A 24,556-nucleotide genomic window follows, 5' to 3' on the forward strand; every position below is an offset into this window, starting at 1 on the left:
GAAAACTTAATTCATGAGGAAAAGGTCTGTTTAATGAAGATTAAGTTAGATTGAGTAACTGTGTTACTTAAAAAGAGAAAAAGCTCAGGAATAATTTCTAGTTCCTACGTGAACTAAAATATTACTTGGGATCATATATTAACAAATTAATACTCATAGTAAGAAAACATGAAATTTAAATCCACAGAAATAAAAGACTCGTGATGTTTTAAAAAGACAATGGACCCTCTCTATTTCTTTGATAAATGATGTTTATCACGCTTATCTCACTGGATTACGCACACACATATACTTTTACAAGCAGCTTTTATACAGAGCCTCTATTACCAGATGTCTGTGTTCTTGCACAGACTCCCCACCTTCCCCACCCTTTCTATCTTATTGGAGTCCAAATCCAAAGAGAAACTTCAGTAAGTCTTAAGCAGAATCTATCAGATTACACACATAGAAGGGCTCATTTCTGTTATGTTTGTGTAATTATATATCAGAAGTTGTGAACTGGTGGTTCACAGACTATAAACATCCCACAGAATGTGTTGTGGTTTGGCTCATAATGCTTATATAAATTCTGAATTTGTTGCCAATATTTAACATTTGCAAGAATATGCATAAAATCCATAATCTTGAAATACTAGTCGATCCTGGAACACTGGGCCCACATGTCTACATGATAACAATTTGCCAGAGTTGAGTGATGACTGTTGCATAAAAATAGGGGCACGACTTGACTTTCCTATTTGCTATAGTCCTGCCTGATGCTTTTGTGTTATTTGGCTTTTTAGGGACTGGAATTTAGAATTTCTTATTTGTGTATATGATTGTGTATAAATATGTATATACACACACACAAGTCTTTAATTCTGTGACAGAGAGAATACATATATATTTTTTTTTTAATTTTATTTTATTTTTAAACTTTACAAATTGTATTAGTTTTGCCAAATATCAAAATGAATCCGCCACAGGTATACATGTGTTATATATCTTTAATATAGTGTATGTATGTGTGTGTGTATATAAATATACATATGAACATTGGTATGAAAACACATATACACAGAGTAAAAACACTTAGTCACAATGATGTATGCAGAAATAGCCATTTGAGAGCAAATTGGAGAGTATAAATATTTGAAAATAACTGAATTACTGGAAAGATTTTTAAAACCTTAACTTAAAAAATCTATCTATATATATATCAAAATCAAATGGTTATAGTATTTCTATTGCTATAAGAAGCATGGGCTTCCTGGTGGATCATATGGTAAAGAATCTTTCTGGAATGCAGGAGACCTGGGTTCAATCCCTGGGTCAGGAAGATCCCATGGAGAAGGGAATGGCTACTCATTCCAGTACTCTTACCTGGAGAGTTCCATGGACAGAGGAGCCTGGTGGGGTTGCAAAGAGTTGGACATGACTGGGCGACTAACATCTAATACATCACTTTTAAAAAAACAATAGAAAGGGAATTCACTGGTGGTCCAATGGTTAAGACTCTGTGCTTTGCTGTGGGCCTGGGTGCAATCCTTGGCTGGGGAACTAAGATTCCACAAGCCTCACAACATGGCCAAGAAACAAACAAAAAACCCCAAAACAAAACAGGGCAGAGACTTAGAAAGCTGCATTTACATAGAAGTGCTTGGACAGGATTACAGACCTCTAGTCTGGTACTGAAATGACAGACACCAGAATGCTAATTTAAGCAAACTGACAGAAAACAAAACATCCTATAGCCTACCAGATGGTACCCCCAGGCCTGAAAACACTGATTTGTTAGTAATTCACAAAGTAGTAGAGAAACTTTCTTTAACTTGACAGTTTGAAACTAAAAGATAATTTATGTACAACCAGTGAAGATTATTATTAAACTACATTTAACTCTATATGACAAAAACGATAAAGCAACGAGAAATAAAAAAGCAATTATTAGTGAATACCATGCCATGTGCAACTTCTGCTATTTTGTAAATATAAAATATAATATATAAATATAAAATATAATAAAGTATGAATATGAATATATCACAGAATTTTCTGAAGTTATAAAAACCTTCAAACACACAAGCATATCTGATCCTCACAAATCCCCACAAAGCAGATACAATTCCATTTTATAGATATAACTTTGAAGTAAAGAAAAGTAATATTTATAGATCTAGGAGATGAGAAAAACCAGCAAAGGAGACTGAAAAGGAGCAAAGTCAGGAAGAACACCAGATGAGTATGGTATCCTAGAAGATAAGTGAAGACAGGATATCAAGGAGGAGGGAAAGTTCCACTTTATCCAATGTAAATACTAAGTTAGATGATCTGAGCAGTAGTCACTGGACTGAGCAATGTGGAAATCATTTGTGGGCACTGTAAGAGCAATTTTGGAGAAGTCATGGAGGTAAAAATATGACTGGAATGAGTTTAAGAGTAAATTGGAGGAGAGAAATTGGAGAGAACCATAACAAAACTTTTCAGCAAAGGGAAGGGGAGAAATTGGGGAAGTGAATCAAGGGAGAAGTAAGGCTAAAAGAGAGTTTAGCTTTTGTAAGATGGGAGAAACTGTATCATGTTAGTAGTCTGATGAGAAAGAACTCAGTGCAGGAGTAGAAACTGATGATGCAGGAGAACAAAGAACTGCTGGAGGTGTTCCTCATTCTCCTAAGGAGGTGAGATGGGGATGGGATCTGAAGCACAAGTTGGGTAACTGGCTTAGTTAGGGGCACAAGCGGTTCATGGCAACAGGACGGAAGGTAGAGGATGCTAGCCCAGATACATAAAGTATGGTAGCTGTGATGGATTCTTGTGATATTTTCTTCTGATGGCTTCCATTTTCATAGTGAAATGAGAGTAACATCATTAGCTGAGACTGAGAATAGAGGAGACAGTAAATTATCAGGCACCATTAAAGGCCCTCTTAGCCTTAAATTTAAAAGGCTGGGTGTTTCTCCAGTCACATCAAGATACCTTTGTATCTGAATATTAAGTTACTAGAGAAGTCAGAGAATTGGATTAACCAGAATGATGGTTTTACCAAGTGAGAGAGAGGTACAGAAACTAAGGGTAGATACTGTGATTATAGGAACAAAAAGAAGACATGAAGGTGGAGAGGGACAGTGAGAAGGTCTTAAGATAAATGAACTGAAGGTCCTGATGAGATCAAAGAATTATTGGAGTAGGAGTGCTAGACAGAGTGAATGGGAAAAAGGAGGCAGTGGATAGATGGACATTAGAAACTGAGTTTATGAAGAGGTGGCAGTTACTGGTAATAAGTCAAGAGATGAAACATGGAAGAGAGTGAGACAAAGAAAACCTAACAGGGAGTCTGCGCCTCAATACATTCTAACCCTTTCATACTTACACTGTAACTCTAAAACTCATCTCTTTCTACTCTATCATATTGCTTCCCCTTAATCAATCAGTATGAGAGTTCACAGGTTTCCAATTTATATGTGACTGGAAAGTGACTTCCCAGGTGGTGCTAGTGGTAAAGAATGCCTACCAGTGCAGGAGACTTAAGAGACATGGGTTCAATTTCTGGGCTGGAAAGAACCCCTGGAGGAGGGCATGGTATTTTTGCCTGGAGAATCCCATGGACAGAGGAGATTGGTGGACTACAGTCCACAGGGTCACACGGAGTCGGACATGATTGAAGCAACTTAGCACACACATGGCAAGTGACTTAATATACATATGCTTAATACCATATGACCAAGCAATTCTACTCTTAGGTATATAACCAAAAAAAGTGGAAACATATTCATACAGAAACTTGTATATGACTATTTCTAGCAGCATTACTGATAAAAGTCAAAATGTAGAAACAACGCAAACGTCTATCAACTGAACAGATAAACAAAATGTAGTCTCTATCCATATAATGGATATAATATAAATATATATATAATAAATATATCCATATTATCTGACTTTAAAATGAAGTGCTGAAACATATATGAACCTTGACGATATTACGCTAAGTGAAAGAAAAAGGCCACATATTGTATGATTTAATATATCTATAATGACCAGAATTGGCAAATTCATAGAGATAGGAAGTAGATTGGTTGCCAAAGGCTGAGAAGGGGAATTGGAAGTGAATGCTAATGGGTATTAGGATTCTTTAAGCGGCTCATGAAGATGTTCTGGAATTTGATAGTGGTGATGACTGTACAACTTTGTGAATATGTTATACATCACTGAATTGCACACTTTAAAGTGAATTTTATCGTATATGAATTGTATCTCAAAAATCCACATAAAATGCTTCATTTTGACTGGCAGGTTAAAACTTATTAATACTACTAAAAAATACTAAAATGTATATGGAATCACAAAAGACCCAGAATTACCAAAGCAATCCTGAGGAAAAAAGAAGAAAGCTGGAGGTAAAACCTTTCCAGCCTTCATAAAATACTATTAGGTTGGTGCAAAGGTAATTGTGGTTTTGGCACTGTTGAAATTTGCTGTTTGATACTGCAGTACATTCTTAATTAATGTGTTATGTTATATATCATTTTAATGTGCATTTCTTGCTTTTTTTTTGTTAATGACTTATTACTGTTTATTTTATATTTATTTTGGACTATGGAAATGATGCTAGACAAAAAGCAAATTTTAGCTATTTTCTTATTTGAGTTCAAAATGGGTTATAAAGCAGTGGAGACAACTTGCAACATCAGCAACACATTCAGCTCAGGAACTACTAATGAACATACGGTGCATTGGCAGTGCAGGAAGTTTTGCAAAAACACAAAAGCCTTGAAGATGAGGGGTGTAATGGCCAGCTACTGGACGTTGACAATGAACAATTGAGAGCAAACATCAGAGCTGATCTGCTTACAACTACACGAGAAGTTTGCAGAAGAACTCAACATCTGCCATTCTATGGTCATTCTGCATTTGAAGCAAATTGGAAAGGTGAAAAAAGCTCGGTAAGTGGGTGCCTCATGAGCTGACTGAAAATCAAAAAAATTTAAAGTGTCGTCTTCTCTTATTCTATGCAACAACAACAAACCATTTCTCAATCAGATTGTGACATGTGACAGAAAGTGGATTTTACAGGACAACTAGTGATGACCAGTTCACCAAAGTCCGAAGCAAGTCCCAAAGCCAAACTTGCAACAAAAAAAGGTCGTGGTCACTGTTTGGTGGTGTCTGATTCACTATAGCTTTCTGAATCCCGGCTAAATCATTATATCTTGAAGTATGCTTAGCAAATCAATGAGATGCACCGAAACTGTAACACTCGCAGCTGGCATTGGTCAACAGAAAGGGTCCATTCTTCTCCACGACAATGCCCAACCACACGTCACACAACCAACACTTCAAAAGTTGAATGAATTGGGCTACAAAGTTTTGCCTCATCTTCCATTTTCACCTGATCTCTTACAACCAACTACTACTTCTTCAAGCATCTCTTGACAACTGTGTGCAGGGTAAATGCTTCCACAACCAGCAGGAGGCAGAAAATGCTTTTCCAGAGTTTGTCCAATCCTGAAGCACAGATTTTTACACTACAGGTATAAACCAACTTATTTCTTGTTGGCAAAATGTGTTGATTGTAATGATTCCTATTTTGATGAATAAAGATGTGTTTGAACCTAGTTATAATGATTTAAAATTCACAGTCAAAACGTAATTACTTTTGCACCAACCTAATACAAAGCTACAGTAATCAAAACTGTGGTATTAGCACAAAGACATATAGATCAAGGGAACAGAACAGAGAGCCGAGAAATAAACCCATACACCTACAGTCAATTAATCTACAACAAAAGAGGCAAGAATATACAATGGAGAAAGAATACTTTCTTCAGTAATTGGTGTTGGAAAAGCTGGACAGCTACAAGTAATCAATGAAATCAGAACACTCCCTCACACCATATATAAAAATAAACTCAAAATAGTTTCCGACCTAAATATAAGACATGACACATAAAACTAGAAGAGAACATACACAAAACATTCTTGGACACAAATCATAGCAATATTTTCTTAGTCCAGTTTTCCAAGGCAAAAGAAAAAAAAGCAAAAATCAGTCAGTGTCACTGTTAGTCGCTCAGTCGTGTCTGACTCTTTGCGACCCTATGGACTGTAGCTTGCCAGGCTCCTCCGTCCATGGCATTCTCCAAGCAAGAACACTGGAGTGGGTTGCCATTTCCTTCTCCAGGGGATCTTCCTAACCCAAGGATCAAACCCCACTCTCCCTCATTGCTGGCAGACTTTTTACCATCTGAGCCACCAGGGAAGCCTTAAAAGCACAAATAAATGCGACTTAATCAAACTTAAAAAAGCTTTTCCACAGCAAAGGAAAACAACAACAAAACAAAAAGACCTACCAGACTGGGAGAAAATATTTGCAAACAATATTAACTGACAACGGGTTAATAACCAAAGTACACAAACAGCTCAACTCACACATACAACTCAATATCAAAAACACAAACAACCCAGTCAAAAAATGGGCAGAAGACCTAAATAGATATTTTCCAAATAAGACATACACAGATGGCTAACAGGCATGTGAAAGGATGGTCAGTTTAACTAATTATTAGAAAAACATACATCAAAACCACAATGAGGCATTACCTCATACCAGTTAGAATGGCTATCATCAAAAAGTCTACACATAATAAGTGCTGGAGAGGGTGTGGAGAAAAGGGAACCCTCTTACTCTGTTGATGAGAATGTAAATTGGTATAGCTACTATGGAAAAGAGTATGAAGGTTCCTTAAAAAAAATAATAGAGCTGCCATATGATCCAGCTATCCCACTCCTGGGCATAAACCTGGAAAAGATGAAAACTCTTAGTTCAATAAGATGCACGTACCCTAATGTTCATAGCAGCACTATTTACAATAGTCAAGACATCATAGAAACAATTCAAGTGCACATCAAACAGACAACTGGTTTGAGAGGATGTGGTATACACACATATCAGACTGTTACTCAGCCATAAAAGAGAATGAAATATTGCCATTTGCAGCAACATGGATGAACCTAGAAATTATTATACTAAGTGAAGTCAGACAAATATTTTATCACTTATATGTGGAATCTAAAAAATAATACAAATGAATCTTTATATAAACAAGAAAGAGACTTACAGGCATAGAAAACAAACTTGTGGTTACCAAAGAAGAAAGATAGAGGGGGAACGATAAATTAGGGGTACAGGATTAACAGATACAAACTACTATACATAAAACAGATAAGCAACAAGGATTTACTGTTTAGCAAAGGAAGTATATTCAAAATCTCCTAATAAGCTATAATGGAAAGTAACTTGAAAAAAATACATATGTAACTGAATCACTTTGCTGTATAATAAAAAAAAATAAGTTTTAGATCAGTCGTACCTTAGCAATGCAAGCTGGACAAAACCAATCCCCATCTGGTATAGTTGTAATCTTGGGTCTATGGCAGTATGTATGACAGCCTTTGTCACAGCCATCACAAAGGAGGAGCAGTTCTTCATTATCTCCCTTTCGACATATCTGGCAGTACTATAATACATGAAAAATCATTTAAAGTTAAGACTCTGCTATGAATCGTAGTTATTGGGATATTAAACACACCATAATTCCTAATTCATATTAGTAATGAACATTCCGCTTGCTAACAAATAAACAGTAGCCATACACATCTATGTATCTCTCGTTACACAGATATGGACCACATGACAGGGTGAGCAGTTCAATTGGGGTAAATGCACATTTCAAGTACACTGCAAAGAACAAAGCTAGAGGTTGAATGCCTGCACACACTTCAGAAGCATGTACACATTAACATATGAAATAATTAACATGACATTAGAGCACATAAAGCAATGAATAGCCTTAATACATGGCACTTTAATTTTTTAATATATTTCATTGTTTGCTTATCTTAGCATCCTCATGATATCCTAAGAAAGAAATAAGTAAGAGTTAGAGTAATTTTTAAGGTCAAAATTAGGAAACTTGTAGATTCAGAATAGTAAATAATAATAATAAGATGTTCCTATATTTTGACTATGTCTAAACCAGGAAACTTCAAAAATCAACCCAAATCAAACGTGTCACAAATGTAGAAAATGGATCCTACAAAATGAATTCTAAGGGAAAAAAACTGTTACAATAAATTAAAGAATTTAGAGGTCATTATTTACTTTCTAGGAGTAAAAATAATTTCTTCTCTGTGGAAAAACTTCTAATACCATTAAGAATTTTTAAATCTATAGAGAGAAGATTTTTTTCTCACGCACACATATTCTGTATAACAAGTTTCACAAAGGAAAGAAGGATGATTAGACAAGTAAAAACTTCAAAGATGGCTTTAAAAAACAGTAAGTACTAACATTATATTTTGACATTTGATGTTTATTTCCAGTAGCAGTAGAAAATGTCCTGTAATCAATATTCTAAATCTGAAAACATTACTATTTTTCAATTTAAAATAATTAAAACATTTAAATTTTATAGCATTTATACTCATTTTAAGTTATGTATTTAAATACTCTTAAAACCGAAAAAGCTTAATTGTTCAAATTCAATTTGTTTAATTTCAAGAAAACATTAAATCTTAATCTGGGAAGGTCCAAAATAGTCTTTCATAACTCAACATGCACACCAATGATAGCTTAAGAATCTCACCAGAACAGCAGATACATGCTATTCACCTTAATAAATAGCTATCAAATATATGTAATATACACATAATACTAAAATTGGCATGGGTACTAGAAGAGAAAGCAGTAGAGTTTAATATTCTGACAGTAAGTATTTATTTTATGACCTTTCCTAATAACCACATCACTAAATACTTTAATATGGTGCTATTTCTCCATATCTGAGTTATTTCTTTAAAACTTCTATTATAAGAATATTCATTGAGAAATAACATTTTGAAGGCTATATTTAATTCCCTATAATGACAAAATTTAAAAATCAGGTTCATGAACATTAAGTAAATTCTCACAATCTTCTACAATAGATAGGTAAAAATACTAAAAAATCCATCTTACATCTCACATTTATGACTTTAAAATTCTTTTCTGACACTTTCTAAGAAAGGGTAACATATATTGAACTTATAGCATTTTTGGAAAATCACAGTAATAGCTCACAATGTGTTAGAGCATTTTGGTTTTAACCACTTTCCTACCACAATAAAAACAAAACAGTGAATGCCACAGTGGATGTTGCTGACTACTTAACGTTAATAACAACAGAAAGTAGATAGGGGACTGAGAAGTACCTAAGGGCAAATTATGGCAGCTCCTTCTTTCTTAGTAAGCTTGGTTTCTGGCAAAGAGGATATTTCTAAAGATATTGAGCACTTTAACTTTCTGATACAGCTTATTATGAGGATTCTTATAGGTCCTGTTATATTTCTAATTAAAGGTTACAAAGAGCTTATTAATCTTTGAATAAAAAACTCTGCCTTCTTTATAAAGAAGTGGTTTTTTTATAGCAAAAATAGCATTATTAAACATTAAAAAAGAAATGAAAATTATGAGATGGAGTTAAATAATGATGGATGCATATTAATTTATTAGTAACAATGGAAAAGGAATTTGCAAAAATCTGAAATAAAACTTAAGATGGCAGAAAGTAATTATACTACTATAAAGGCAGATTTTGGTACAAGTTTTGGGTTTCTTTGTATAGGTTATATATAAATTGTAGATTCATTATTCTATGGACATTTTAGAAAGAAGTGAAAAACCATAGAAGAAATCAAATTTATTTGTAAACAATGAATAAAGTCTTGAGTAGTCTAGGCATAGAGGTAAAAAGGAAGGAAAGAATGCTAATTATTTAAGGATCACTTATTTGGGGAACAACTATTTAAATAAAGGAATTTTACCCTTATTCATGAAAACAAAACTCAAGTGTTTGAATTTTAAAGCTAATCAGCAATTCAAAAGCAACTGTTAAAATAATTCATAAAAGTCAACATATAAAAGATATTTCGATAATAAATAAAAGGCAAAGGAACACATATATGATTTAAAATAAATATATCTGTGGGAAATGTAAGAAATACAGCTTTTATTTGAATGTATAGCATTTGTTGCCTAGAACAAAGTAGAGGCCACTGTGTGATAACTAACCGGGCTTGAACAAAGAAGGTGAAGAAATAGTTTTAACTGTCAGAGGACAGATGAAAATATCTATCCTTAATGCCAGCAATATCGAACACTTTATCAAAAGTGCATAAAGGAAGAGGTCTCTGTTTATTTCATTTACTTATCCAAGTATTTTTAGCATTACAAAAAGAAAATTGATACAAATGTAAAGACATTTCAGGAATGCAGTGAATGTATATAGCAGGTAATGTTAGCAACTGGAATGTTTACAAGATTGAAAGAGCCTTCAAAACGTTTAGCTTAACAACTATTATGTTGACAAAATGCAGAAGACAACTTCAGTTGGAGCTACAAACAATATTAAAGGGGAGAAAAAGAAGATCTTAAAAACAAAGATAACACTTGATAGACGCCTTCAAAAAGCTCAAAATAAGGAGAAAAGTATCAAATTATACAGTATTTAAAAATTAAGCAAATTCTCAAATACAGCATACATTATTTTGACAATAAAGTATAACTAAGAAATATCTGAAGATTGGAAAAAAAACAGGACAAAGTAAATTAGTTATAGTATTTCTTAAATAAAAACACTTACAACTTTCATAATTGATTTTTCCCATGCTATTGATTTCTGTAACTGCTGAATGCACAGAGCTACCTGTGCAGCACTGCGAGCTTCTGATAATGCCCTTCTCCATACCCTGAGCCCTGGAGCAATATCCTCTTCAATTCTGCATTGAAATATAGAAAAATTAAGTAGGTCATGTCCACATTTATGGTTACTGAATGTGAAACAATCATCACACTGAAAGCCAAGCAATGACAAAAACATGTAACAGCCAATAAGTATAAGGTTTAAGCAACTAAATTTGATGTAGTGCACAGACTGTGGCTACGTGCCTCAAAGCTTAGTCACAACCAGGTAAATGTAAGATCACTTTGCAGGATTATCAACGCACATAACAAAAAAAAAATGTTTTTACGAAGCACCATGCAAGTAGCATGATCCATATGGATCACAGACATACAAGAAGATACATAGATAACAGGCAATAGAAAATAGGCTCCAATTAGCAAAGAAGCACAATAATTTTTCAAGTTAATCTCAATAACCTACCCGTCACCATCACCACTAACGGATGGTGCAGGAGCAGGGACAGTAACTGTGCCCACATTATCCAGTTTGATCTGAATGGTGGTACTTAAGGGGCTCTTCAGATACCTTCTTTCAATGTTCCGCTCCAAATCAGCCAGCCTGGTTACAGCTATATCTAGGGGGTTGTCACTCTTCCGTTCTAGTGCATGTGCACTGCCTTCTTCTTCGCCAGTAAATTCTCCATCATGCTCCTTGCACAATTTAGAAAATGACTTATGTTCAAAATATACCAAGTCCTCCCTTTCTGATGCAGGTTCTGGACACATCCAACCCTATATATCAAAAGAACAATGTTACTATGGTTTCCTCTTGAAATGCCTGATGGGTGAATTACCTTTACTTAAAATATAGCAGCAGACACCAGCAGATCTCAAGGATCTTTACTAAAAGTTTTTACCTTGTGTTTCCTAATGCTAGGTGGAAATAAGAACAACAACAACAAAAAAAAATTAAAAGAAACAATTGTGAGAGAAGTTTGAAGAAGAAAATTTAAGAACTTTTGATGTTACGAAAGGTAAAATGAAAATCAGCAAAGTATTCTGAGCAACTTTAGACTAAATGCTTATTCATTTCCTGGAACCACTTCAATGGAAATCTCAGTGGTCTCTGAACTTAGTTCTTCCTTTCCATTTCCTTTCCTTCTACTACTCTTCTGTATAAGTCTTTGTACTCACCATTTTTCTTTGAGCAGCAGGAGTTTACATGAGGTCTTACATTTGTCTGTGTACAGCCTTTATCTGTTGTTCTTAACACAGTTAACCCCACTCATCCTGCAGCTCTCATGTTAAACATCCTCAGGGAATCCTCTCCTGACCTACTTTAAGAGGTTAAGTCTCCATATTACAAGCTCACAAAGGATCTCTTCAAGAAAATTAGAGACACCAAGGGAACATTTTATGCACAAATGGGTACAATAAAGGACAGAAATGGTATGGACCTAACAGAAGCAGAAGATATTAAGAAGAGGTGGCAAGAATACAGAGAACAATTATACAAAAAAGACCTTAATGACTTTGAAAACTATGATAGTGTGATCACTCACCTAGAGCCAGACATCCTGGAATGCGAAGTCAAGTGGGCCTTAGGAAGCATCACTAGGAACAAAGCTAGTGGAGGTGTTGGAATTCCAGTTGAGGTATTTCAAATCCTAAAAAATGATGCTGTGAAAGTGCTACGCTCAATATGCCAGCAAATTTGGAAAACTCAGCAGTGGCCACAAGACTGGAAAAACGTCAGTTTTCATTCCAATCCCAAAGAAAGGTAGTGCCAAAGAATGTTCAAACTACTGCACAATTGCACTCTTTTCACATGCTAGGAAAGTAATGCTCAAAATTCTCCAAGCTAGGCTTCAACAGTACGTGAACCAAGAACTTCCAGATGTTCAAGCTGGATTTAGAAAAGGCAGAGGAATCAGAGATCAAATTGCCAATATCTGCTGGATCATCAAAAAAGCAAGAGAGTTCCAGAAAAACATCTATTTCTGCTTCATTGACTACACTAAAGTCTTTGTGTGGATCACAACAAAATGTGGAAAATTCTTCAAGAGATGGGAATATGAGAGCATCTCACTTGCCTCCTGAGAAACCTGTATGCGGGTCAAGAAGCAACAGTTAGAACCAGACATGGAACAATGGACTGGTTCCAAATTGGAAAAGGAGTATGTCAAGGCTGTATACTGTTACCCTGCTTATTTAACTTATATGCAGAGTACATCATGCAAGATGCCAGGCTGGATGAAGCACAAGCTGGAATCAAGATTTCAGGGAGAAGTATCAATAACCTCAGATATGCAGATAACACCACTCTTATGGAAGAAAGCAAAGAGGAACTAAAGAGCCTCTTGATGAAGGTGAAAGAGGAGAGTGAAAAAGCTGTCTTAAAACTCAACATTCAAAAAACAAAGATCATTGCATCTGGTCTCAACACTTCATGGCAAATAGATGGGGAAACAATGGAAACAGTGACAGATTTTATTTTCTTGGGACTCCAAAATCACACTGATTGCAGCCACGAAATTAAAAAATGCTTGCTCCTTGGAGGAAAAGCTATGACAAACCTAGACAGCATATTAAAAAGCAGAGACATTACTTTGCCAACAAAGGTCCGTCTAGTCAAAACTATGATTTTTTCCATTAGTTATGTATGGATGTGAGAATTGGACCACAAAGAAGGCTGAGCGCCGAAGAATTGATGCTTTTGATCTCTGGTGTTGGAGAAGACTCTTGAGAGTCCCTTGGACTGCAAGGAGATCCAACCAGTGCATCCTAAAGGAAATCAGTCCTCAGTGTTCACTGGAAGGACTGATACTGAAGCTGAAACTCTAATACTTTTGGCCACCTGATGCAAAGAGCTGATTCTTCAGAAAAGACTCTGATGCTGGGAGAGTGAAGGCAGGAGGAGAAGGAGATGATAGAGGACGAGAAGGAGATGACAGAAGACGAGATGGTTAGATGACATCACCGACTCAATGGATATGAGTCTGAGTAATCTCTGGGAGATGATTAAGGACAGGGAAGCCTGGCGTGCTGCAGACCATAGTGTCGCAAAGAGTCAGACACGACGGAGAGGCTGAACAACAGCAAGACTTGTGGTACTTGCAATTTTATACTACTGTGATTAATCTTTCTACCTCTAAATTCCATGAGGACAGGGACCATGTCTACTTTCATATTATCTCCAGCACGGTGAAGGTAAATAGTAGGCACTCAATATTTACATGTTGATTGAATAAACGGATGATCTTATAACTCAGCTTGCTTATACTGATCTACTTCAAAATCCGTCAGAATTTCCCTACTGTTTAGCAAAGTCCACATTTTTACTATGACATTCCCGTACCTCAGTCTACCTCTTCCTGTACTGTTCTCATCACAAATCCTACACTGTAGTCAAATTCCACAATTTACAACTCCACAAAACATGTCCTAATCTTCTGGATCTTCGTGCTCTGCTCAGGCTGTTTACTCTTTCTAGTATGGCATTCCTTGTCAAAAGCTGACTCACTTTCTCAAGCTCTATCTCAACTTCTACATGAATGTTCCCTCATCTTTTCCATGTCTCTACCAGAAGTTGTGTATTCTTTTTCTAAATTCATGCATGATTCTGTACTTCTCTATGATCAGTTTAACAGATTCTGCAGAGATGTATACATGTCTTATCTCTCTATTAGATGACAAGTTTTCTGAGGGCAGAAACCATATTTTACTCAAAATTGTGGTGCCTATTGTCTGATGCTGACTAGGTACTTAGTAAATGCATATCAAATGCAAAACAGAATAAGCATTATCGTTTTTATTACACCTTTTCAGAGATAATTATTTTATCTTTATATTACAATCAAGTCCTCTTCTTTACTCAGTAGAACATTTATATTTGTGAAGTAAGCATAGAATTATGAATAGTGTAAGTGCATTAGGTAGAAGTCATGTCAAATAAACCTCATTCCCAGATTTTGAAAGGGGTACTAAATTTGCCAAATCAAGGGAACCCTGTAAACATAGTGTATGTGGATCTCTGCAAAGCAGTTGACAAGACAAAAAACGAAGACCAGATTAGAGAAGTCTAGAGGGTTGAAAACTGTTTCCAAAGAATGGTGATTGTCAGAACTTGGATCACCTCAGAAAAGGTCCCCAGTGCTAACAGTCAAAGGCTCTGCACTTGGTTTGTCCTGTTAATACACTGGGAGTAACTTTGTTGATTGCTATTAAATCTGCAGATGATTTAAAATTAGGAAGAAAGTTTAATATTCCATATGACACGACCAAGATAAAAATAGTTCCAAATGCTGAAAAATAACCCAAATGAAATTTATTTAAAAAAATGATAAATGTAAATTTTAGATCTGAAGTTTAAGCAACTAATAACAGAAATACTACATGTGCTAGAACTCCCTTAAAAGCTCTTTGGAAAGAGGCCTAGGGTTTTTTTTGTTTGTTTGTTTTTTGCTTTGTTGTTTCATTGTGCATACTTGGCAAAGCACGAGTATGATGTGGATGCTAAAAAGTTCGTACAAATTCAAACAGCATTAATGAAGAACAGTGCCAGATTAAGTAAAGTAACAGTCCCATGCACACATTCAGACAGCGCTATGTACAGCTATGGACACAACATTTTAAGAAGGATATTGACACTGGTGTTTTTGTACATGGAACCTATTTCTGGTTGAAAGAATTAATTAACTTGTAAAAGAGAAAACTAAGAAGGAGACATAGGAGCTATCTTATGAGGAACTAGAAGAGTAGTTGTTTTATAAACTCTCAACAGAACTAGGACTAGAGGTCTGAAGATTCTTCTACAAATAATAATTTTGTTATTTGTTATAATTACTTATAATTTCCAAATTATAAGTAATATTAAAAATATATATGAATGCACCTAAGTAGTCCCACAGGCCACCTGTTTAATGTCTCTTCACAGTGGCTAGCTCCCCACATTAAACATATAACTCTATTTTCTTAAAAAAATCATTAAATCTTGTATAGATATTAAAATAATATTTTGCAGTTATTTTCATCATTTGTGTTTTTAGAGTCTTAAAGAATATAATTCATTTTATTAGAATAATACAGAATATTTCAGCAATACTTATTTTAATGTTAAAACATTTCACTTGAAAAAACAAATTCTACTTTTCTTATATATTTAGAACACAGCCAAGAATGTCTAAGCAGCTAGTAATGTGATAAGGTTAATGCACAAAAATATGAGTATGTCACCAGGAAAATGCTTCAGGCCCATACCCTGACTTTAATATTAAAAACCATGAAGATGTGCTTTCCCAGCCAACAGTCAATTAGAACTAGTAAATTAGATGAATGAAGTTCGAGGAAATTTGGGCAAGTAGAACCAATCGAATTTAACCAGCAAGTAGTAGCAAGCGATCACGAGAGAAGACAAAAACAGACTATGAAAAGCAGTCACGATTGTACAAAAAGCAAAGCACACTAGGATCATTTAACGTAGGGGCCATCTTTACATTTCCTTAGGGAATCATTATCTAATAATTGGTCTTCACACTCATGATCCTGTGTCACCAAGATAATTTAAATCAAACTCTTTATTCTCAATTTAAGAAGGCAGTATAATGCATAACATAAGCGATACAACAAATATGTTAAAAAAATTATGGCACTAAATGGAATAATTTTCATTTCTCTAGAAAATTAACTTGGTAGAAGAGCTCATTTGTTAAAGATGCCAAGTAAATGAGGCATTTTTATATTATAGTACTAGGAGGAAGATATAGTTTTTGCTAGCAAAATAGATTCAACAAATGATAAATTTTGCCTCTTGAAGTCGGTAATTAATTATGTTTGTGGCAAGAAGGGATATTAGAACTGGAAAGTGACATTTTTGGGAGAGCTTCAAAAATTTCCAAATATCACAGGATAATGTTATAGCATAAATTTCTCATCTGAATAAAATACAAAATATCAAATCAAATTACACAGAGCCTACATTTTTCTAAACTTTTCCAGGTATTTCACACTTATTCATCATCCATCCATTTATTCTCAGAGACATCACCTTATTATCAATTGAGAAAACCTTTACACCCCTCTTTCCAAAACTGAAAATTCTTGCACAAAGATAAAGCCTTCCTCCTGCCTGTCCATCAGAAGCCAGTTCTGTTCATGGTAAATACTTGTGACATGGTAAATACATGTGCCCAGTAGATAAATAAATTAATTTAAAATTTACATATATATGTAGGGTGTACACACGAATATGTTTATCATAGTATAATGTATATTTGGATATATATTCTCTAATTTTAAATTATATATAATGAAATTTTGACATATAACATGGCTTGGATGTAAAGAAGTTCGTCTATATGAAAAAGTATAGCAGGAATTTGACAGAGCATTATATGTATCATGGGTAAAAAGGTGAAATAATGCTTGTGGTAAAAAACTGCATACTAGAAATGACAGTTTTGAAAATTATTAAGGACAGCAAGATTTACTAAAAAAAAAAGAACACAAGCTCTGGAGTCAGACAGACTTGATTTGAATTCACATTTGGCCATTTATTATATGACCACTGACAGGTTACTTACTTTGAGTCTTGTTCCTTACCTGTAAGATGGGGAAAATTAATTCAGGATCATTTTGAGAATTAAATGAGATAAAGTGAAAACATTTAGCAGAGTAACTGGCATATATCAGGCATATAACACATATAGTTACCTTCCATCATCCTAAAAACAGATTTCATTCCAAGTCAATTTTACCTTCACTTGCAAACTTGCTGATGCAACTCTCCTTTCTAGATCTTCTACCTGTTGAAGAATATTCAAATCCATTTCCATTGCTTGTTCTTCTATTGACCAGTTCTCCACAATGTCTCGAGTTACCTGGTTTTCTTCATTTTCATTTAATTCAATAATGGCAACTATAGTTGAAAACAAATTAATTTTAATATCTATTTTATTCTGTAACAATTTCTTCTAGAAAGTGAATAAGATTCCAGGGATAGCATATACATATAACTTAAAACATAAAAATGTACTTGTGTATACATAGGCAGATTATTCTTTTTATTTTTTTTAAGCTGTGCCATGTGGCTTGTGGGAATTTTTAGTTCTCCAAGGGACTGATCAAACCTGGGCCCTGGCAGTGAGAGCACAGAGTCCTAACCACTGGACTGCCAGGAAATTTCCAGCATATTACTCTTAAAAGTAGGAACATCCTTTTCTAAGAAACAAAACAATACGTCTACAGGTTGTGACAAATTATAAGAAAGTAATAGCTATTTAAGGAGGTACTGTTTGTTGAGCAAATGCTTACTAGTAATAAATTAAGCATTATGATATACCAAAATGTTTTAAGATTAAAGGATTAATTATCATAACTAAGCAAGAGAACAGAAATCTCTCCTAAGTACATACCATCCTTATTCTTAATGCAAGCTTGAGTAATATAATCCAAGTGTTTCTGAATTTGCTTTTGTAATGCCTTTTCTCTTATTCCTCTGAGATGGAGCACTTTGAGCAAAGCTTTTAGGTCCTCTGGGTCAATAATTCTCCACCAACCAAACTGCATTTCTAAGTTAAAATAAATACGTAGATCTTTTTATAAATATCTTGAATATGAATTAATGGCACAATGCAAATTGAAAGATTTATAACTAAATATATAATCCTCAAAGATTCAGTTATCATGTGGAATCTATAACAATAAAATTAAGTAAGTGACTATAAACCATACCTTCTGGAATGGGTTTTGGACTAGGAAAATCTACTGGTTTTGCTACTTCAACAGCTGCAGGTTGAGTTGAAGAGACTTTTTCATTCTGTGGTACTGGAGATTCACTTTTACTTGGTGCAACATTAGGAGTCACGAATGTATTACTATTTCCTTCTGACAATCCCAACCCTGATCCCAGATTAGGTAAAGGTGATGTAAATGGAATATTGGAAGTAAGCACGCCAGCAGGCCACCCACAAAACTGGAGTCCCATCACAGACACTCCACTTTTCACCTGCAAGAAACAACACATTTTAGAAGTAGGGACAATCTAAGGAGTTAGGAAAAGTGTTTAGAACCAGAAATTGTTTTTAAAATTCTGAAAAAATATTCTTTCATATATCACAATTAGAGGCAAATTAAATACAACAGTTACATGTTTTGTTTGCTCCTCAAAGTAATTTCCTTTTAAATAATGTAATAATAATATGCTAAAAAGTAGTTAGATAAGTCTTTAACTTAGACATAAGTAGTTCTGATGAAGTTTGGTGATAACAATCTTGGCTCTTCGGTTTTCAAGCCATGGCAGGGATAATATTATAAACATTCAACTGATTTCCCTTAAGAGAAAACATTTACAGGATCAAAGATTAGACAAAGCAACAAAAACATGAGTTACAACTAACAGCACCAACCTGAAGAGGCGATAAAGCAAATGGATTTAGGCCAACAGGATTCTGAGCAGACGATCCAAGAAGAGGAGCTGGGGCGGGTGAAGGTGACTTAGACAGTGGCTGAGACTGAGGGGTCACTAAAGAAGCAGTTGACATACTGGCATGGGTAAGAGAGGTATCATCACAAGGTGTCCTTGGCAAAAGGCTAAACCACTGTCTATTCTTTTCAGTCAATGTCTTTAACAACTGGTCATTGGGGAGAGGACTATAGAACTTCCCTGGACCACTTGAACTGGTACTGAACAGATTATTAGAGTCTGTCTTTTCCGTGTTGCTTTGTGTTGCTGTTGATTGAATGCTGCCCAGTGACTGTTTTCCACTGTTTTGATATGACAATGTGCACCCATTTGCACTACTATTTGGTTTGGGGGTCATTACATCTGACTCAGCAGGCATCTTAGCTACTTCTAAAAGCTTGCTTAATTTTGAAAAAGAGCCAGGTTTCTGAAGAAACAGATTTGGGTTATCTTTTTCTTTAGTATCTTCCTTTTGCTCACAGTGATCTGGATTTGAACAATTTAAAGTGTGCTCAGAAGTCTCAAATATTTCTTCTTTGATTTGGATACTTTTTGCCTTTTTTAGTTTTTCTCTTTCTTTTGCAATTTCTTCTAGTCCTAAAAAATTGAAAAGCATTATAAAACTTTATTACTCCAGATCAAACCAATACTATATAATTATATCCTTTTACTATTTATCAAGTTATATGCATAAATATTTTTAGGAAACCTTTATAGATTACATAATATTCTCCATTTTCCCCTTTTTTATAGATTAGATTTTTTGCTCATTGGAAAATTAATATAATTTTTAAACTAATAATTAGAAAAAACTAAAATATAAAAAATTTAAAAAGCCCTAATATACAGCAAAAATTACTATTAATATTTTTCAATAACACTTGCAGGCATTCTATATGCATATACATATACACTTAAACCTATAAATTAAAAAAAAGTAAATCTTATTATATACATAATATTCTAACCTACATGTTTTACTCTGTAAACATCCTGATATGTGAATAAATACATGAATAAATAAATAAATACATAATACATAAATAAATACATAACGACATAAATTTTAATGGTTATAGAATACTCAGTGGAATACATCATCAATTTAAATAATCCATCTTCTACTAATGGCTGTTAATATGGCCCAGTTATTTGCTATTATAAATAATGCTATAAATGATGATGTGCATCTGTATCTTTGGTCTTACATTTTTTTTTTTAATTTACTTCCTTAGGATACTTACTGAGTACTAAGATATATACTTTTCAGGGTTTTGAAGTATGTTGTCAAATCAAAAGTTGAGATCAATGCACATTCATACCAGAAGTAAGAGCATCTGTTTGCCTACACCTTCAAGGAAACTAAATACTATCAATGTTTTTTGTTTTTGCCAATATCTGGGAGATAAAAATCAAAACCGCCTTTTTTTTCCCCTGATTGCCAGTAAGGCTGAATATCTTTTCATGAGTTTATTAGCATTTCTCCTTTGTGAACTTCTGGTTCATATTTTTTAATAGTGTTTCAAAAATAATTTATAAGAATTATTTTAAAAATATAAATTCAGTACTTTATTCAATTTGAAAAGTAACATATGTCAAAGGTAAAATATTCAGTAATGACAGGTATAAATTAAACTGCTTCTGCCCTACTCCCTCAGTCCCTATTTCTATTCTTCAGAGGTAACTGTGGTTAATCAATCATATCTATGATTCCTTCTAGAAATCTTACATGCATATATATCAATATGACTATCGTTTTGCACTATTACAGAAGTGAGACACTACTATTCACTCTTTTGCAACCTAGAATAAAATCTAAACTTCTAAGCAAGGCCTATATGGTCTGGTTCCTGAAAATTTCTACAACCTCTGACCATTCTTGTACTTGCTAAAGCTTGTTCTTTTCTCCCCTTTCTTCAGCTTCTCAAACATGCCCAGTTCTTTCCTTTCTGGGGCACTTTGCACTTGCTGCTTCCTCTGCCTGGGATACTGTTTTGTTGACCGGACTCCTTATCCTTTATGTCTCAGATCAAGTCATTTCCTCACAGAGGTTTTCTCTGATCAAGAAAGGTTTCTCTGATCAGATAAAGGTTTTTACTTTATCTAGAGTAGAATCCCTAGCCCATTCACTTTATTTATTTTATTGACATAGAGCTGATGTACAATATTACATGTCACAGGTATATATACTAATGTAGTGATTCACAATTTTTAAAGGTTATATTCCCTTTATAGTTATTTAAAAATATTGGCTATATTCCCTGGGTTGTGCATTATACCACTGTATCTTATTTTACCCATTCACTTTAGGTTATCATTCTATATATTTCCTTCACAGAATTTATCATTATAAACAGTAACTTATTTGTTTATTTTCTCCACCTCCACCCACACACCAGAATTTAAATTAATAAGCTTTACTTAAAAGCAGAGCGATGTCTGTCTTGCTTGTTATTGGATCCCAAATGCCTAACATGGTGGCTGCTATAAAATAGAAGCTCAATAAATATTTCTTGAATGATAAAATAAAAGGAGGGATATTTAATTGGCCGGGGGCAGTGCTCATTTTTGTTTTTAGCTTCTCAGATGATTCTTATTACAGTTAAAGGAAAGCTACTCTGGGATAATTCTTTGTTTTTTAGCTTCAACAAGGCTCTGTACCTTCAAGTGACTCACAATTTTGTCATTTTACATTAGATTTCTATTGATTATATGGTAGTTCTAGTTTCAAGTTTTAGAGGAGCCTCCATGTTGTTTTTCTTAAATCTGTTTTTAATTATGTTTATTTTTAATTGATTGATTATTGCTTTACAATATTGGTTTCATTTCTGCCATACATCAACATGAATTAGCCATAGGAGTACATTTGTCCCCTCCTTCTTGAACCTCCCTCCACCTCCCACCCTTTCCAACCCCTCTATTGTTACAGAGCCCTGGTTTTAGTTCCCTAAGTCACTGAGCAGATTTCCACTGGCTATCTATTTTCCATATGTTAGTGTACATGCTTCCATGCTACTCTCTCCATTCATCTTAGCCTCTCCTCTCCCTTCCCTGCCCTTGTCCACAAGTCTGTTCTCTATGTCTGCATCTCCACTGCTGCCCTGCAAAGAGGTTCATCAGTACCATCTTTCTAGATTCCACATATATGCACTAATATACAATATTTGTTTTTCTCCTTCTGACTTAATTTACTGTTTAATACGCTCTAGGTTCATCTACCTCATTAGAATTGACTCAGTGTGTTGGTTTTTGTGGCTGACTAGTATTCCATTGTATGTACCACAGCTTTATCCATTCATCCTGTTGATGGACATCTAGGTCGCTTCCATGTCCTAGCTATTATATATAGTGCTGCAATGAACATTGGAATACATGTGTCTTTTTCAGTTTTGGTTTTCCCAGGGTATATGCCTAGTAGAATTGCTGGATTGTATGGTGGTTTTATTTCTAGTTTTTTAAGGAATCTCCATACTCTCGTCCATAATGGCTGTATCAATTTACCTATTGTTTTCCATTGTGCCTGCACCAATTTACATTCCCACCAACAGTGTACAGAGATTCCTTTTTTCTCTACATTCTCCCTCACCAGCACTTGTTATTTCTTGTCTTTTTGATAACAGCCATTCTGACAGGTGAGAGGTTATATTTCATGATGATTTTTATTTGATTGATTTTTGATTAATGATGTTGAACATCTTATCACGTACAATCTAAGTGTCCTCTTTGGAAGAATGTCTATTTAGAAACTCTGCCCATTTTAAAATCAGATTGTTTTTCTGCTGTTGAATTGTATAAGTTCTTTATACATTTTGGATGTTAGTCCCTTATGAGATATATAACTTGCAGATATTTATCCTCATTCAGTAGGTTGCCTTTCATTGAAGATTTCCTTTGTTATGCAGAAGTTTTTTAATATGATTAGTCCAACTTATTTATTTTTGTTGGTTATATTAACTTACTATTTTAATTAATTTTCCATGCTTATTTTTAAATATTTTAAGCAAACAGTTAAAAAAAGAACCACCACACTACCCTATTAAATCAACACTGACATCAGGTTTGAAAAAGAAATAAAGTACAAGTGAAGCCTTCTTATATCCCTCCCTGATTCCATTTGGTAGCTACTTCTGCCTTGAGAGAAGCAGAGCATGACTTATACACATCATTCCAACACATGATTTTATATTCTTAATTCATACAATTTACATTCATAAGAAATATATTATTATTCAAATCAATAACAACACTGTTTACTATATGCCAACAATGCTCATATGCCAGACACTATTCTAAGTACATTAAATGTATATTTCATGAACCTCCTTGTCCCCATAAGATTTTTTGTTTTTGATTTTCCTTGTGAAATTTTTATTGTTTTTAAAATTTATTTATTTTTAATTGGAGGATAATTGCTGTACAATATTCTGTTGGTTTCTGCCATATATCAACACGAATCAGTCATATAGTATACGTATGCCCTCTACCTCTTGAATCTCCCTCCCACCTCTTACCCCACTCACCCACCTAGGTTGTCACAGAGCATTGGATTTGAGCTCCCTGTGTTATACAGCAAATTTTCACTGGCAATCTAATTTGACATATCAGTTCAGTTCAGTTCAGTCACTCAGTCATGTCTGACTCTTTGTGACCCCATGAACTGCAGCACGCCAGGCCTCCCTGTCCATCACCAACTACCGGAGTTTACTCAAACTCATGTCCATTAAGTTGGTGATGCCACGCAACCATCTCATCCTCTGTCATCCCCTTCTCCTCCCACCTTCAATCTTTCCCACCATCAGGGTCTTTTCAAATGAGTCACTTCTTCACATCAGGTGGCCAAAGTATTGGAATTTCAGCTTCAGCATCAGTTCTTTCAATGAATATTCAGGACTGATCTCCTTTAGGATGGACTGGTTGGATCTCCTTGCAGTCCAAGGGACTCTCAAGAGTGTTCTCCAACACCACAGTTCTAAAGCATCAATTCTTCAGTGCTAAGCTTTCTTTATACTCCAACTCTCACATCCATACATGACTACTGGAAAAACCATAGCTTTGACTAGATAAACCTTTGTTGGCAAAGTAATGTTTCTGCTTTTTCATATGCTGTCTAGATTGGTCATAACTTTTCTTCCAAGGAGCAAGCGCCTTTTAATTTCATGGCTGCAGTCACCATCTGCAGTGATTTTGGAGCCCCCAAATTTTGACATATAGTAACATATATATATTTTTAGTAATATATATGTTTTAATGCTACTCTTTGCATTTGTTCTCCACTCCTCCCCCCACCCCCCATGTCCTTCTCTATGAGTCTGTTCTCTATGATTCTTTACCAGCTGAGCTACCAGGGAAGCTCCACGTCTCTATTGCTGCCCTGCAGTAGGTTCATAATTACCATC

General features: G+C 34.6%; 1 protein-coding gene across 50 annotated transcripts in view; it reads right to left on the reverse strand.

The window, feature by feature from the left end:
- BAZ2B (bromodomain adjacent to zinc finger domain 2B) overlaps positions 1–24,556 on the reverse strand; it is a 332,790-nt gene that overhangs the window by 7,446 nt on the left and 300,788 nt on the right. For 47 of the 50 annotated variants that reach the window (XM_086355017.1, XM_086355007.1, XM_086354868.1 and 44 more), the window contains 7 exons: positions 19,105–19,757; positions 18,431–18,704; positions 18,112–18,267; positions 17,455–17,615; positions 11,181–11,491; positions 10,659–10,794; positions 7,350–7,496 (listed from right to left, as the gene is read on the reverse strand). In XM_086355017.1, coding sequence (XP_086211143.1) covers positions 7,350–7,496; positions 10,659–10,794; positions 11,181–11,491; positions 17,455–17,615; positions 18,112–18,267; positions 18,431–18,704; positions 19,105–19,757 — 1,838 coding nt within the window. The remainder of the gene's footprint in view (positions 1–7,349; positions 7,497–10,658; positions 10,795–11,180; positions 11,492–17,454; positions 17,616–18,111; positions 18,268–18,430; positions 18,705–19,104; positions 19,758–24,556) is intronic. The other 3 variants (XM_086354768.1, XM_086354816.1, XM_086354748.1) reach the window with 1 other exon arrangement.

Source organism: Bos grunniens, chromosome 2 (assembly GCF_055505025.1).
Source record: "Bos grunniens cultivar Pamir isolate PY7600 chromosome 2, Bosgru_T2T1.0, whole genome shotgun sequence".
NCBI classification, from domain to species: Eukaryota; Metazoa; Chordata; class Mammalia; order Artiodactyla; family Bovidae; genus Bos; species Bos grunniens.